The 14,009-nt window shown below is 30.7% G+C and overlaps 4 protein-coding genes across 4 annotated transcripts; 2 read left to right on the top strand and 2 right to left on the bottom strand.

The window, feature by feature from the left end:
* Nucleotides 1–1,432: 1,432 nt before the first annotated feature.
* On the top strand, nt 1,433–3,509 carry LOC111785520 (UPF0725 protein At4g29550-like). Its single transcript, XM_023665913.1, has 4 exons — nt 1,433–1,438; nt 2,695–2,856; nt 2,943–3,080; nt 3,243–3,509. The coding sequence occupies exons 2-4, from the start codon at nt 2,722–2,724 to the stop codon at nt 3,444–3,446; spliced, it is 477 nt and encodes a 158-aa protein (XP_023521681.1). The 5' UTR covers nt 1,433–1,438; nt 2,695–2,721; the 3' UTR covers nt 3,447–3,509.
* A 3,951-nt stretch (nt 3,510–7,460) lies between these two features.
* Nucleotides 7,461–8,232, bottom strand: LOC111785519 (UPF0725 protein At1g02770-like). The gene is made up of 3 exons (XM_023665912.1): nt 8,086–8,232; nt 7,878–8,015; nt 7,461–7,769 (listed from the first exon to the last, which is right to left on the bottom strand). Exons 1-3 carry the CDS (start codon nt 8,218–8,220, stop codon nt 7,626–7,628), a joined length of 417 nt encoding a protein of 138 aa, XP_023521680.1. The 5' UTR covers nt 8,221–8,232; the 3' UTR covers nt 7,461–7,625.
* A 1,809-nt stretch (nt 8,233–10,041) lies between these two features.
* On the top strand, nt 10,042–11,418 carry LOC111785518. Its single transcript, XM_023665910.1, has 4 exons — nt 10,042–10,253; nt 10,504–10,709; nt 10,834–10,977; nt 11,088–11,418. Exons 2-4 carry the CDS (start codon nt 10,572–10,574, stop codon nt 11,187–11,189), a joined length of 384 nt encoding a protein of 127 aa, XP_023521678.1. The 5' UTR covers nt 10,042–10,253; nt 10,504–10,571; the 3' UTR covers nt 11,190–11,418.
* A 1,071-nt stretch (nt 11,419–12,489) lies between these two features.
* On the bottom strand, nt 12,490–13,772 carry LOC111785516 (low-temperature-induced cysteine proteinase-like). Its single transcript, XM_023665908.1, has 5 exons — nt 13,758–13,772; nt 13,599–13,662; nt 13,193–13,464; nt 13,005–13,124; nt 12,490–12,510 (listed from the first exon to the last, which is right to left on the bottom strand). The coding sequence occupies exons 1-5, from the start codon at nt 13,770–13,772 to the stop codon at nt 12,490–12,492; spliced, it is 492 nt and encodes a 163-aa protein (XP_023521676.1).
* Nucleotides 13,773–14,009: the final 237 nt, after the last annotated feature.

Raw genomic sequence — 14,009 nt, 5'->3', positions numbered from 1 at the left:
ATTCAGCGTCATCCATGACAATATATTTTCGATCTTCATAGGCTTCTTACTCCATATGAACACATGTATGATTCTATAGGTTACATAGTTTCTTCAATAGATCTGGATTGGTAGCAATAGAAACTTGGATTGAAAAACCTTCTGTTGATCTTCCCAAGAGAGTTAAGACCGTGGCAGCTATGTGTCTTTGTGGCAATCCATGATTGATGTATCGATCCGGAAGAACAATAGTTCTCAACTGCAAACACAACCAACCAATACCATTACAACATTATGGGTGGAGAAAGAGAGTATTATTATATGGAATTACCTTGAGACCATGTTCATCCAAAATTCTAGTTAAGCATAGGAAATAAGATACATCATAACCAAAGCCTCCAATGGAACCTTCCTCCACAGTCATTATAATTTCATGTTCCTTTGCCAATTAAATAATAAGTTCAGCGTCGAGAGGTTTGTAAAATCTGGCATCTGCTACTGTTGGGGCAATGCCTCTTGTTATCAGCAATTCTGAAGCTCCAACACATTGTTGAACCATTGAACCTTATACTTTTATTTGACAAAAATTTAAAGAGTTTGTATGTTTTTATTGGTGGCTAAAAGCTTAAATCATCTTATTCTTCCCCTCCTCTCTTCTTTTGTACTTCTCTTGTACCGTATAAAAGAATCTATATCCTTTGTGACGACCTTAATTTTTTATTAAATTTATGGTCGCTATGACATGCATAACATATCTGCAACGCGTGAAAGATAACATATTTCTTAACGAAACCATAGACTTACATGCTTATAATAAAGTCATTAAAATAATAAGATAGAAAGTAAAGTATTTGTCTTGATCTAACCTAAGCGCTATAAAAGAAGAAAAAAGTGAACGCATCTACACTAGCTTTGGTCTCATGGCCGTCACCACAATATCGTCATATGTACAATGGTATCTTACTTTTATATTGAAGTGATTTGAATATTTTAAGAAATACTTAGCAAGTAACCTAATTAGTAGTGTCGAAAAATCCAGAGCAAATAATTTCTACACGAGTTATTTTCAATTTGGCTCTTTTCTAATTTTAAATAAATTTAATAAATGAATTATTTAGAGGATAAAATTTCTTATATCTATATTTGAAAACGTTTAAAGTGAGAGAAGATATCCAATTTTAGATTAGTGAATAAAATCATATAAGTTATTTTAGAAATAAAATAAAATAATTTATTTGTTAAATAAAAATATATTAAATTAATGAGTTTTAAAATAAAATTTGATTATTTATTAATTTAAATAAATAGATAAAATATTTTGATGGTCGGCCCAAACTTATTTTTTAACCCAGTTACACCGGGGCAAGCCTATTTTTAGGGCAGCAAAATCGGCCCATTGTTAGGGCTTCAATACTCTGTTAAATCTCTTTCTTTCTTGCCTCTCTTCTCTTCAGATTTCGTTCCTCTTCTCTTCAAAATCGGCCCATTGTCGGAGCCACCCTCTCCTACAGCCACTGCCTCGTTATTAGATGCAATGAAGTAAAATAGAGAAAAGCAGAAAAGAAGGAGGAAGAAGTATGAATTAAAATGAGCAAAAAGGAAGAAGACTAACATGATCGGAAGCAATTGGGAAAAGAAAGATAGGTGATGATGCCTCGTTATTAGATGCAATGAAGTTCTTGCTGCTTTTCTTTTCTTTTTGTTTTTCTATTTGCTCCTTTTGGTAATACAAAAACTGTGTTCTGCAGGAACTTCACATATGTACGCCTACATGCTTGTTCATAGCTCAAAAGCTCTCTCAAAATCCAAAGAAGAGTAGAAAAAAAATGAAGGTTAATGCTATTCTCCAGTTCAGTTTGTCTTAATTTTCATTTTTGATGTGCTTAGTCTTGTTAAGGACATTTTGTTGTTTCCTCCCTTAATAAATTTGTCTACCCAGACTGCTTAATCTAACTCCAATTAGACTAATATGATTGATTTAATTATGATATTAAGATTAGTCATATTTCTTTCTCCATTTATTAAAAAACTATTGTATGTTAAATCATTTATTACTCATCTAATTGTGTTGTTCTATTTATGGTTCTCTTCATATTCATTTATCAATGTTTTTCACATTTTATTTAATCATCTTATATTATTTTATGTTGATGGTTGAGAGCAATTTATTATTTTATTAATATATTTTGGTTGTAATGATGTGTAATGTTGAAGCATATTATTTTATGTTAGATGGTTGAGAGCAATTTATTATTTTATTAATATATTTTGGTTGTAATGATGTGTAATGTTGAAGCTTTGAGTTGAGCTGTTTTTTAAAAGCTACTACGGCCCAAGCCTGTTTTTTAGCCCAGGAAAACCGGCCCATTGTTAGGGCTTCAAAACTATCATCTTCTTTCTTCTCTCCAGCCTCTTTTCTGCGTTTGCTCTCTCCGCCCATTTGTAACTTCTCTTTCTCTATTTATAGGGCTTCAAAACTCACCATCTTCCTTCTCCATTATCCGCTCTTGCGTTCGAGTTGGATCATCTCTTGCCCCTCTCCTGTTTCTGCTAATTTTTGTAATTGTTGTGTTATTTTATCCATTTCTGGTAATTTTTGTTATTGCTGTATTTTTCTCTTGGATGTGTGATGATTCTCCTTGTTACTCATGGGTTTTGTATCCATTCAAATTTTATTAACAAACTAAATTAAAAAAATTGATTTGGATATATTAGATAAAGGTCCTTCGAGCACTGGATCTGATGGCTTCTTCAAACCACCTCTCGGAGGAAGAGGAGGAAGAGATAGATTCGGACGATGAATTTTATCAAGACGGTTACCATACTATCACTAAGAAAGAAGAGAGGGAGTATTTTCGTGCAGTTGAAGAATCGGAGGTTTATTTTCTTTTAATTTTTCACTGGTAAAACTCAATATATATATATATTTTTTTTTTCTTTTTTGAATTGAAGGATGTATGCAGGGTTTTGATGTACCAGATTTTGACAAAGTCTTTTCATATAGTCTCATCGCTCCAATAGATATGCATGAGAACTCGTGGATGCTTGAAGAGGTTCGAATCTCAGCAAATAAAGCTATCAAACATTACAACAAGGAAAATGTAACGTTCTAACTTGCTAGCTATGTTTTTTTTTTTTTTTTATCATGTGAAAAAGAATTTGTCCACTCATCTCTGTAAATGTTTCTTTTATCTACCTATAGAAAGGGAATTAATTTTGAAGTCGTAGAGATTGTGAAATGTTTCTTTTATGTTTATCTCTAGGGAACTAATTTTGAAGTTGTAGAGATTGTGAAAGCTAATCATTCTGGATGCTGTGGCTCGATGTATTACATCACATTTAATGTGAAGCCGATTGGAACCTCGACAGAATTTCCCCTAATAACCTTCCAGGCTAAAGTTTATTATGCTATTCCTATAAAAGATATTATAGACGTCGAACTTTGCAGGCCAAAGTTCTTTAATTAGCTACCGATAAACTACTTATCACTTTTTATCATATCATTTTGGTTGGCTACTTGTTACTTTTTATTACTTTTTATCATATCATTTTATTTGGTTGTGAGCTCTAACAATAGGTGTTATGTTTGAATTTTGTATTGTTTCCTTAGCACAAACATAAACATGTGGAACATATCTCTGAGATAAAGCTATTTGAAGAACCTGAACCTGAACCGGACGAACAAAGCTAGCTCGGCAAGGGAAGGTAATATCGGGAAAGGAGCGAAGAAGAAAGACTCAACCTACTCTTTCACAAGGTAAATAAGTTAAAGCATCTTCCCTCCTGTCCTGGCCTGGCCTTTACTTACGGTCTCTTCATGGAGATGAAATTGAGCCAATAGGATAGGGTTGATTCGGTNCATTTTATTTGGTTGTGAGCTCTAACAATAGGTGTTATGTTTGAATTTTGTATTGTTTCCTTAGCACAAACATAAACATGTGGAACATATCTCTGAGATAAAGCTATTTGAAGAACCTGAACCTGAACCGGACGAACAAAGCTAGCTCGGCAAGGGAAGGTAATATCGGGAAAGGAGCGAAGAAGAAAGACTCAACCTACTCTTTCACAAGGTAAATAAGTTAAAGCATCTTCCCTCCTGTCCTGGCCTGGCCTTTACTTACGGTCTCTTCATGGAGATGAAATTGAGCCAATAGGATAGGGTTGATTCGGTCTTCCAAGACCACTCCAGAATTGGTACCTCGCAGAAGAGTCCAGACCCATGCATCTAGAGTCAGAACCAGAGTCCTGGCCCATCCTCTAGGCACCTTTGGAAGGCAGGGAGTGTGGGGCCGACCTCCAAGCTTTTCATGAGCACCGGTAGGCAGTACTAATTTAAATTTATTATTTAAATTATGAAGCATATAGAAGCATATCGGACTTATCTCACTGATAATTTGAATTCATTCTCTCTGTTTTTTTTTTTTTTTCTTTTCATTTTTTCTTTCTTTTGAAAATCAAATGGAAATATTATTTATTCAGACTAAAGTTGGATCTAAAATCATATTTGTAAATATTTTCTATACCACTAATTTATATATTTTTGGTTCTATACCACTAATTTATATATTTTTGGTAATAATAACCACTTCACTTAGATGAAGGTAACAAAATAAGATAGATTTTTTCTCTTCTAATACAAGACATGAACTTTCGCTAAACTATATTATTGTGGAGATTGGTTGTTAATATATTATTTTTTAAATAAGTAACCATTTTTTTTTAAATTCTGTCGAATCTATTATGGATGAGTTACAGGTTAAAACATACTCATGAATTTATAAAAATGTGTAAATTTAACTACAATTTTATTTTTTTAAATTCTGTCGAATCTATTATGTATGAGTTACAGGTTAAAACATACTCATGAATTTATAAAAATGTGTAAATTTAACTACAATTTTACTTTATCTATATTTAAAATTGCAGGAAGAATATTTTTATTGGTATTTTTATTGGCGTTACCATAACGTTCTCACTCCAGTTCGAGATCAAAAAAATGTGAAGAATATTTTTATTGGCGTTACCATAACGTTCTCACTCCAATTCGAGATCAAAAAATGTAATAAGTATTAATATTGTTTAGAAGGGTGAATACAAAAATATCCTCCAAGTTTCACCCCCAACATGTTATAGATTGTCTTAATCCAAAAAATATAGCTCCAGACGAATGCTATACCTCATCACCAAGAAAAGCTTTTGAGTGGATCATATCTAACCAAGGAATTGGTAAGGAAAAAGATTATAAATTTAATGCTAAGAGAGGAAATTGAAAGATTATAAATTTAATGCTAAGAGAGGAAATTGCAAAAAAGTCGTACGATTTCTTTTAAAACTCATTAATTTAATATTTTTTCTTTTAACGTGTACATAACTTATTTTTTCATATAGTATAACTGATGTATTTTATTAATTGTAGCAATTGATCCAGATTAAAGCATATGAGAAGGTAAATATTGAAAACCTATCCTCAAAATAGAGGATCAACCCATAACTGGTGGATTAAAATGTCTGAGAAATGTAAGTAAAGTAATTTTTTTTTAATAAATAAAATATTATAGTTAAACATTATTATTTAAGTAATTTTTTTTTTTCTTTGGTAGGAAATATATTATGGTACTGAACTATTAAATACAGACATCAGCGCTTTTTTCTTGGCATGCTATTCTGACCTTTGGTCTTTTTGTTGGCATGCTATTCTGACCTTTGGTTATGGAAAGGATAACCACGAAAAAAAATATTGGATCATTAAAAATTCATGGGGGAGAAACATGGGGAGATGGAGGTTATGGAAAGGTGAGTCAAGATGTCATTAATACTCCAGAAGGTACTGTGTATTTGATAGATAGATTATGGTATCCAATAATAAAAAGAAGAAAGTTTTGGTTTAATTAGGAGGGAGAGTTTGAAAAAAAATGTTACAAACAACAATGTAATAGAGAGGTTTTACCAATATTAATATCGAATTGATTACATTCGATTTCTTTTTTGATAGGCAAAATATTGTTTATATATATATATAGGTTAAAAATATATAAAATTGGACATAAATTTCAATAGTTATAAAATATTTTTGAGCAACTGTCAGCATTCTTCCCTCCCAATCATTTCAGTCATAATTTCTACAAATTATGCCTAAAAAATGGTTGAACCTACCTATAAAACTTCTATCAGTTATAAAAAACACAATTAAATTGGCTCTATGAAATTAAATGGACACGAACTGACGTAAAATTAACCATATTTCAGCAAAAGTCATCTGAGACGTAAAATTAACCATATTTCAACAAAAGTCATATGATGAAATTAAACGGACACAAATAGACGTAAAATTAACCATATTTAAACAAAAGTCATACCCATGATCCAATTAACTATATTTAAACAAAAGTCATACCCATGATCCAATTAACCATATTTAAACAAAAGTCATACGCATGATCCAACCATCACATGTGTGAAATAATACTGCTGCCCATTAAATATAATTATTTTAAATTATTATTTGTCACATCCCTAAAAAAAACATATGAGTGATAACAAAACTCAAACATGTGGGGATAATAGTTATCGCAAACGTGATTATTTGGTAAAAGATGTAAGAGAATAGGAGGCAATATGTCAATTTCAAATTCTAATTCAATCATGTGTATGAGCATTACACAACAAATTATTTTTAATATATTTATTCTGATTTATGAATATTTTTTACGGGAAATATAGTAACACTAATAACTCCATTAAGCAACCTATGTAATTTCCATGTCTCACTGTATATTTAAATGTCGTTTCATCCATAAATTAATCTATTGACAAAATAGCTTAAATGACTAAAGTGATTTTAAAGTTAGAATAATTAAAGAGCATTTATTGTATTTTCTTCAAGAAAATTCAGGTCGTTCTACACTGATCAATGCACAATTTGATATAAACGTACCAAGAAACAGCAAGCACACCGATAGATACAACAAAGCCAACTTACACTCTTATGCAACTTAATATGACAACTTAATAATCCTACCGGTTACAATTGGTTGACAGAAATAAAAATAAATGTCCAAGATGTCCAAGGTGTCCAAGGGCAATAAGGGCAATAATCCTTAAGGATATATAGTTACAAATCTTATATATCACACCTTCAAAGATTTTTATAATTTAAAGTTGGATTAAGAATTAATTTTTTTAAGATTAATTTTTTTTAAAGATATTTATTAAAGCTACATATAAGTAGATGCAACAACAAAAAAGAAAAGATAATATTAATAAAAAAAATATTAGATAATTAAAAATATGAGAAAAATAAAAAATATTGAATAATTAAGAATCTGGGAAGGAGGAAATAGAGGTTACAGTGAATCAATTATTAGGGACATAAGTCGGATATGCTTCTATCTTAATATGCTTCACCCCTTTAAGTGATATGTTGCACATGTTTGTGCTTAAAAAAACCATACAAATTTCAAACATAACACCAATATATTTAATTGTTTCAAAAAAAAAAAATTATGTAACAGTCTTGAGTACAAAGTAGACCTCATGTCCAAACAAAATAATATGATAAAAAATAATTAGTAACTTATCGGTAGCTAATTAGAGGGCTTTGGCCGCCTGCAAAGTTCGACGTCTATAATATCTTTTATAGGAATAGCCTAATAAACTTTAGCTTGGAAGGTTATCGGGGGAAATTCTACCGAAGTTCCAATCGGCTTCACATTAAATGTGATGTAATACATTGAGCCACAACATCCCGAATGATTAGCCTTCACAATGTCTACCAGTTCAAAATTAGTTCCCTATCCATACAAAAACATTTATAGAAGATGAATGAACATATTCTTTTTCACAGGATAAAAGAACACCGATAAAAAAACACAAAATGGACAGCAAGTTAGAACGATTACATTTTCGTTGTTGTAATGTTTGATAGCTTCATTTGGTGAGATTTGAACCTCTTTAAGCATACTCGGGAACTCATGCAATTTCATTGGAGTGATGAGACTAAATGCATAAACGGTACCAAAATCTGGTACATCAAAACCGGCATAGATCCTCCCTCCCATTTATTTAAAAAAAAGAGTTTGAACAGTGAAAAATCAAGGGAAAATAAACCTGGGATTCTTGGACCGCACAATAATATTCCATCTCTTCCTTTTTAGTGATAGTATGGTAACCGTCTTTAAAAAAATCATCATCCAAATCTATCTCTTCTTTCTCTTCCTCCAAAATGTGGGATGAAGAAGCCATCAAATCCAAAAGTACTTTAATCCAGAAGTACCGTGATCTTTAATAAACATTTTAGAAGTAAAAATTTATAAATTTATAGAATAGTTTATGAAAATTAACTTGATTAGTAACTAAAATGTTTGTCTAGTAAAGAATGGCACTTCGTCTTTTTATTTAATATTTTAAAATATTTTTTTATTTATATATGTATGTTTTTTTTATTTTGTACAGTTGTGGAACTAATTTTGAAGTTGTAAACATTGTGGAGGTAAATCATATAGTCGTGTATTGTATAACATATTACATTAAATTTCATAAATGTATTGGTTTTATGTTTGTCTTTTGTATTGCTATTATTGGATACAATAATCTTTAAAAAAATAGATATGAGACTTAGTTAATAATGAACTAAATCTTCCGTAATTTGTCTCTTTATCCTTTCAAATTTTAAATTATTCAATATTTTTGTACTCCACTAATTCTTTTTATCCAATATTTTTTTATATTTTTTATAGCCTAAAAGATCAAGTAACAAATATATGTCAAAAAAAAAAAAAAAAAAAATTGTTAAACTAACTTTAATTCTATAAAAATCCATGAAATTGTGATACACTAAGTTATGAAGGCCAATTTTGTGTTGAAATTAGGTTACCAGTTGTATGATAAGTTGTATGATAATTTGATGGGTAACAGTATTATTTCACTCTTGTTTATTTGATGGGTTACAGTATTATTTCACTCTTGTGTTGAAGAAAAGAATTCACATCTTTTGCAATGATCCTAATTTTTTATTAAAGTCAAGATTGTTAGGGTAGATATTATATATGCGTGAAAAAGTCATTTAAAATATTCATAACGAAATCAAAGACTTATATGTTTATAACAAAGTCAATAAAACAATGTGAGAGAAAATAAATAAACATGAATTTAAATGTCCTGATCTAAACTAAGAGCTATGGAAGAAGAATAACGTGAACACATCTACCCTAGCTTTGATCTTATGGCCGTCACCATGATGTTATCATCCGTACATGGGTGCCTTACTTTTATATTACCGTGATGTCGTCATCCGTACATAAGTACCTTACTGTTATATCACCGTAATGTCGTCGTCCGTACATGAATGTCTTACTTTTACTTGACAAATAAGAGTGAACTCAGCCCAATTACAGGGGCAATGACAGATCACCAAAACAAGAGAGTTGGGTGTGAGAGCAAAGAACCGTTGGGGAAACACCATACCACCGCTGGTTTTTGAGATCTAAGCCTCCTCCCACCAAGGATCAAGAACACTCGGAAAACAAGGGTTCTTTGCTCTCCCCAGCAGATGGTTATTTTTCTTATATATATGTTTATGGAAAAGATTTAATAAATAAATGGATAAAAGATAGACGGCCCAAACTTATTTTTTAAAGCTACACCAGCCCAAGCCTGTTTTAGCCCAGCCGGCCTATTTTTAGGGCTTCAAAACTCACCATGGGCCCAAGCCTGTTTTAGCCCAGCCGGCCTATTTTTAGGGCTTCAAAACTCACCATGGGCCCAAGCCTGTTTCAGCCCAGCCGGCCTATTTTTAGGGCTTCAAAACTCACCATGGGCCCAAGCCTGTTTTAGCCCAGCCGGCCTATTTTTAGGGCTTCAAAACTCACCATGGGCCCAAGCCTGTTTCAGCCCAGCCGGCCTATTTTTAGGGCTTCAAAACTCACCATGGGCCCAAGCCTGTTTTAGCCCAGCCGGCCTATTTTTAGGGCTTCAAAACTCACCATGGGCCCAAGCCTGTTTCAGCCCAGCCGGCCTATTTTTAGGGCTTCAAAACTCACCATGGGCCCAAGCCTGTTTTAGCCCAGCCGGCCTATTTTTAGGGCTTCAAAACTCACCATGGGCCCAAGCCTATTTCTAGGGCTTCAACACTCATCATCTTCTTTCTCTCTCTCCAGATTCCAGATTTCGTGACTCTCTTCTCTGCGTTTGCTCTCGCCAAATCATCTTCTTTCTTCTTTCTTCTCTCCATTCCAGATTTCGTGCATCTCTTCTCTGCGTTTTCTCTCGGCGATTTGGTAGCCTCTTCTACTCTTTTTTTTTTTCTTTTTTTTTTTTATATTTTTATTTCGATGACTGTCCCTCTACAGTTTGGATATTTGGTATCCCTCTCTCACTCTATTAATCAAAATATATGGACATTGATTTTTTCTCCTACTTTATATTTTTAACAATATAAATCTTAATCATTTTGTTTTATATATTTCCAATCTCCTTTTGTTGTTCCTTACTGATTCTGAATCTTTTCAAATCTTATTAACAACGTAGATAAAAATAAAAAAGAAATTTGGAAATATCAGACAAAGAAGAGTTTCTATCTCGTAGCAGCTGATTTGATGGCTTCTTCATCTCACCCTTTGGAGGAGGAAGAGGAGGAAGAGATAGATTCAGATGATGAATTTTATAAAGACGGTTACCGTACTCTTACTAAGAAGGAAGAGATGGAATATTTTCGTGCGGTTAAAGAATCTGAGGTTCATTTTCTTTTAATTTTCTGCTATAATACAGTCTCATTCTATAAATTTGAATCACTCTTCCTTATGATGTACACTGGGTTTCATTTCATAAATTTGTATGACCCTTCCTTATGATGTACAGGGTTTTGATGTACCTGATTTTGGTAATGTCTATGCATTTGGTCTTATCCTTGAAATTCCCTTGCACGACAAAGGATTTTCGCGAATACTTGAAGAAGTTTGGATCTCGACAAATGAAGCTATTAAGTATTACAACAACGAAAATGTAATCGTTTTAACTATTTAGTTATGCCTATTTTGTGTTCTTTTATTATATGAAAAAAGAAATTGTCCTTTTCTCCCTTAGTAATGTTGCTTTTTGTCTTGCATGAATAGGGAACTAATTTTGAAGTAGTAGACATTGTGAAGGTGAATCATGCTGGAACTTGTGGGACAAGGTTTTACATCACATTTAATGTTACATCACATTTAATGTGAAGCCAATGGGAACATTGGTAGAATTTTCCAAGATAACCTTCCAAGCGAAAGTTTATTACGGTATTCCTATTCCCACTGGAACTATAGAGGTTGAACTTTGTCGGCCAAAACCCTTGGCCCTCTAACTGACCTTTCATCCATAACCACAAGATCTAGACTTGTACTCCACTCTATTCACTGAAGTTATTTCTTTGGAAGAATTAAATGTATGGGCCTTATCTTGTTTTTTTGTTTTTTTTTTTTTTTTTTGTTCTAACACATCCCTTAAGGATGCACTACCAAAATTAATTTAGTATCGGAAATAAATCTACTTCTAAAATATTATTGCTTCATATTTTTAGATATAAGCTCATATTAATATTGAATTTGAAAAAATATAATATTAAAATTGGATACAATAATCAAAATATATGAAACTTGAACTCTTTTATATGGCCTCTTTAAACTTCCCATGTTTTCAAATTCTTAATTATTCAATATTCTTTTTTTATCTTTCTTTCCATTTTGAATAATTTAATATTTTTTTTTTATTATTATCTTTTTCATAATATAAAACAATCATACCAACCAAAATTATTTATATCTTTGGATTATTTATATCTTTGCATCTATCCAAGATGTAACATAATACATATCTTACAAAAGAAAAAAAAAAATCTTAATCCCACTTTAAATTCTACTTTAAATTCTAAAACTGTTAAAGTGTGATATAGAATTTGTAACTATGATCTCTACATTATGGATGGATAGCTGCTCTCGCATTGTTCATGGAGTTGTTGAACACATTAGACACTTATTTTCATTGTTCATGAGATGGTGGTCACCAACGATTATTAGAGGTGAAAATCGTGAAGCAATTCACATACCAAACCACAAGTTTACGGTAAACATATCTCATTAAAATTTGGATTTGACACTCAATTGTCTCTTACATTCTTTAGGTCCTTTATGACATGTGTACTTTATCTATTTATTACTTTTAAGAATGAAAACTATTTGACAAATTGACTTTTTATTATTTAATGTTAACGTTAATGGCCTAAGTAGATCTTATTCTCATCATTTGAGATAGGTTTAAAAAATCATTATTAATTTGGGTATATATATATATATATATATATATATATATATGAAAATATTTAATAAAATAAATATATAAATANTTTTTTTTTTTTTTTTTTTTTTTTTTTTTTTTTAATTTTCTGCCACTAAATTTCATTTTTAAAAATCTCCTCCATTATAGTTAGAGGTACCAAATTTGGATATTATCTTTGTATTTGGTCTCATCACTTCAACAAAATTACATGACAAACTCTCTAATCTAATTTCAGCAAATAAAATTATCAAGCATTACAACAATAAAGATAAGCATTACAACAATAAAGATTTCAAGGAAGTATTCTAAAAACAGAGTTAAGTCAGACTTCATTCTTTTTCTATCAAATTTTTTTTTTTTTTCTCTACTTCTTTATTATGGGATACCATAATCTTTCTAACAAATATACGGAACCAGCATTTGTATTAATAATATTTTGACTTACCTTCCCATATCCTTCCTCTCCCCATTGTTTTCCCCACGAATTCTTGATAATCCAATATTTTTTATCATTATCATCTTTTCCATAGCCCACGATCAAAACAGCATGACAACAAAATTTAGTTTTAACATCTGTGTTCACCCATTCAATACCATGATATATNAAAAAAAAAAAAAAAAAAAAAAAAAAAAAAAAAAAAAAAAAAAAAAAAAACTTTCAATTTACCAAAATAATAATGTTTAATCATAATATTTTATGTATTAAAAATTTTACTTACATTTCTCAACCTTCTTAGCTCATTAGTAATTCTTATGCCACATGTTATTGGTTGTTCCTTGATCTTCGAGCTTAAGTTTTCAATATCCACTTTTTCGTATCCTTTAATCGGGATTAAACTCTACAATTAAAGGAGCTATATATTAAATTACAAATTGTTGAGTAAATGATTTTTAAAAGAAATCTTACCTTTCGCTCTAGGAATTCTTTGCAATTTCCTCTTCTAGCATTAAACTGGTAATCCTTCTCCTTGGCAATTCCTTTATTAGATAAAATCCATTTAAAAGCTTTTCTTACCGTTGACGTATAACATTCTTCTGGACCTATATCTCTTGGATTAGGATTAAGACAATCTATAAGATGTTGAGGTGCAGCTTGAAGTATATTGTTGTATTGACCTTTATAAACGATGTTGTAAAGCGATTCAATAGCCCCAGCCGCTGCTATAGCCCAACAACAGTCTGGAAATAAACATAATTGCAAAATAAATCAAATATAAATATGAAAGAAAAAAACATAATTTTAATTATTAAAATGTAAAATAAATCTTAATATAAATATGAAAATATGTAATACAAGAATAATTAATACTTACTACATTTCTTTTGATCTCGTACTGGAGTAAGAATGTTATGTTGACGCCAATCAAAATATTCTTCCTACAATTTTAAATAAAAATTAAAAATAATCTTAAAATATAGTTAAATGTATAAATTTTCATAAATTTATTGATTTTATAAAAATAAATTCTAACCTGTAATTCATCCATAATAGATTGTGCAGAATTTGATCTGATAAATTATTTTTTGTTAGACTACAATTTTTTTATAGAGAAAAGATAATATATTAATGACAGATCTGAACGTAATACAGTTTAGCGTGACTCAAATATTATCGAAAAATAAAAATTTATTCATAATGATATGGTCAATATGAAAGAATGATCCAAGTTCATTGAGTTCATAAAAAGAAAAGAAAAAAAAAAGTATATATAAAAAAGAAAACA

The sequence above is a fragment of the Cucurbita pepo genome, unplaced genomic scaffold (assembly GCF_002806865.2).
Source record: "Cucurbita pepo subsp. pepo cultivar mu-cu-16 unplaced genomic scaffold, ASM280686v2 Cp4.1_scaffold000531, whole genome shotgun sequence".
Classification (NCBI taxonomy): domain Eukaryota; kingdom Viridiplantae; phylum Streptophyta; class Magnoliopsida; order Cucurbitales; family Cucurbitaceae; genus Cucurbita; species Cucurbita pepo.
This window is presented reverse-complemented; position numbering and strand designations above follow the sequence as displayed.

Excerpts from the sequence above, each read along its gene's own strand:
- LOC111785518 (XM_023665910.1), top strand. The coding sequence starts at position 10,572 with ATGGCTTCTTCATCTCACCCTTTGGAGGAGGAAGAGGAGGAAGAGATA. Across the intron at positions 10,710-10,833 it reads GTGCGGTTAAAGAATCTGAG|GGTTTTGATGTACCTGATTT; the intron begins GTTCATTTTCTT and ends TATGATGTACAG. Across the intron at positions 10,978-11,087 it reads AGTATTACAACAACGAAAAT|GGAACTAATTTTGAAGTAGT; the intron begins GTAATCGTTTTA and ends TTGCATGAATAG.
- LOC111785516 (XM_023665908.1), bottom strand. Across the intron at positions 13,125-13,192 it reads AAGAATTCCTAGAGCGAAAG|AGTTTAATCCCGATTAAAGG; the intron begins GTAAGATTTCTT and ends CTTTAATTGTAG. Across the intron at positions 12,511-13,004 it reads AGCTAAGAAGGTTGAGAAAT|ATTAGAGAGTTTGTCATGTA; the intron begins GTAAGTAAAATT and ends TGCTGAAATTAG.
- LOC111785520 (XM_023665913.1), top strand. The coding sequence starts at position 2,722 with ATGGCTTCTTCAAACCACCTCTCGGAGGAAGAGGAGGAAGAGATAGAT. Across the intron at positions 2,857-2,942 it reads GTGCAGTTGAAGAATCGGAG|GGTTTTGATGTACCAGATTT; the intron begins GTTTATTTTCTT and ends GGATGTATGCAG. Across the intron at positions 3,081-3,242 it reads AACATTACAACAAGGAAAAT|GGAACTAATTTTGAAGTTGT; the intron begins GTAACGTTCTAA and ends GTTTATCTCTAG.
- LOC111785519 (XM_023665912.1), bottom strand. The coding sequence starts at position 8,220 with ATGGCTTCTTCATCCCACATTTTGGAGGAAGAGAAAGAAGAGATAGAT. Across the intron at positions 8,016-8,085 it reads GTGCGGTCCAAGAATCCCAG|GGTTTTGATGTACCAGATTT; the intron begins GTTTATTTTCCC and ends AGGATCTATGCC. Across the intron at positions 7,770-7,877 it reads AACATTACAACAACGAAAAT|GGAACTAATTTTGAACTGGT; the intron begins GTAATCGTTCTA and ends TTGTATGGATAG.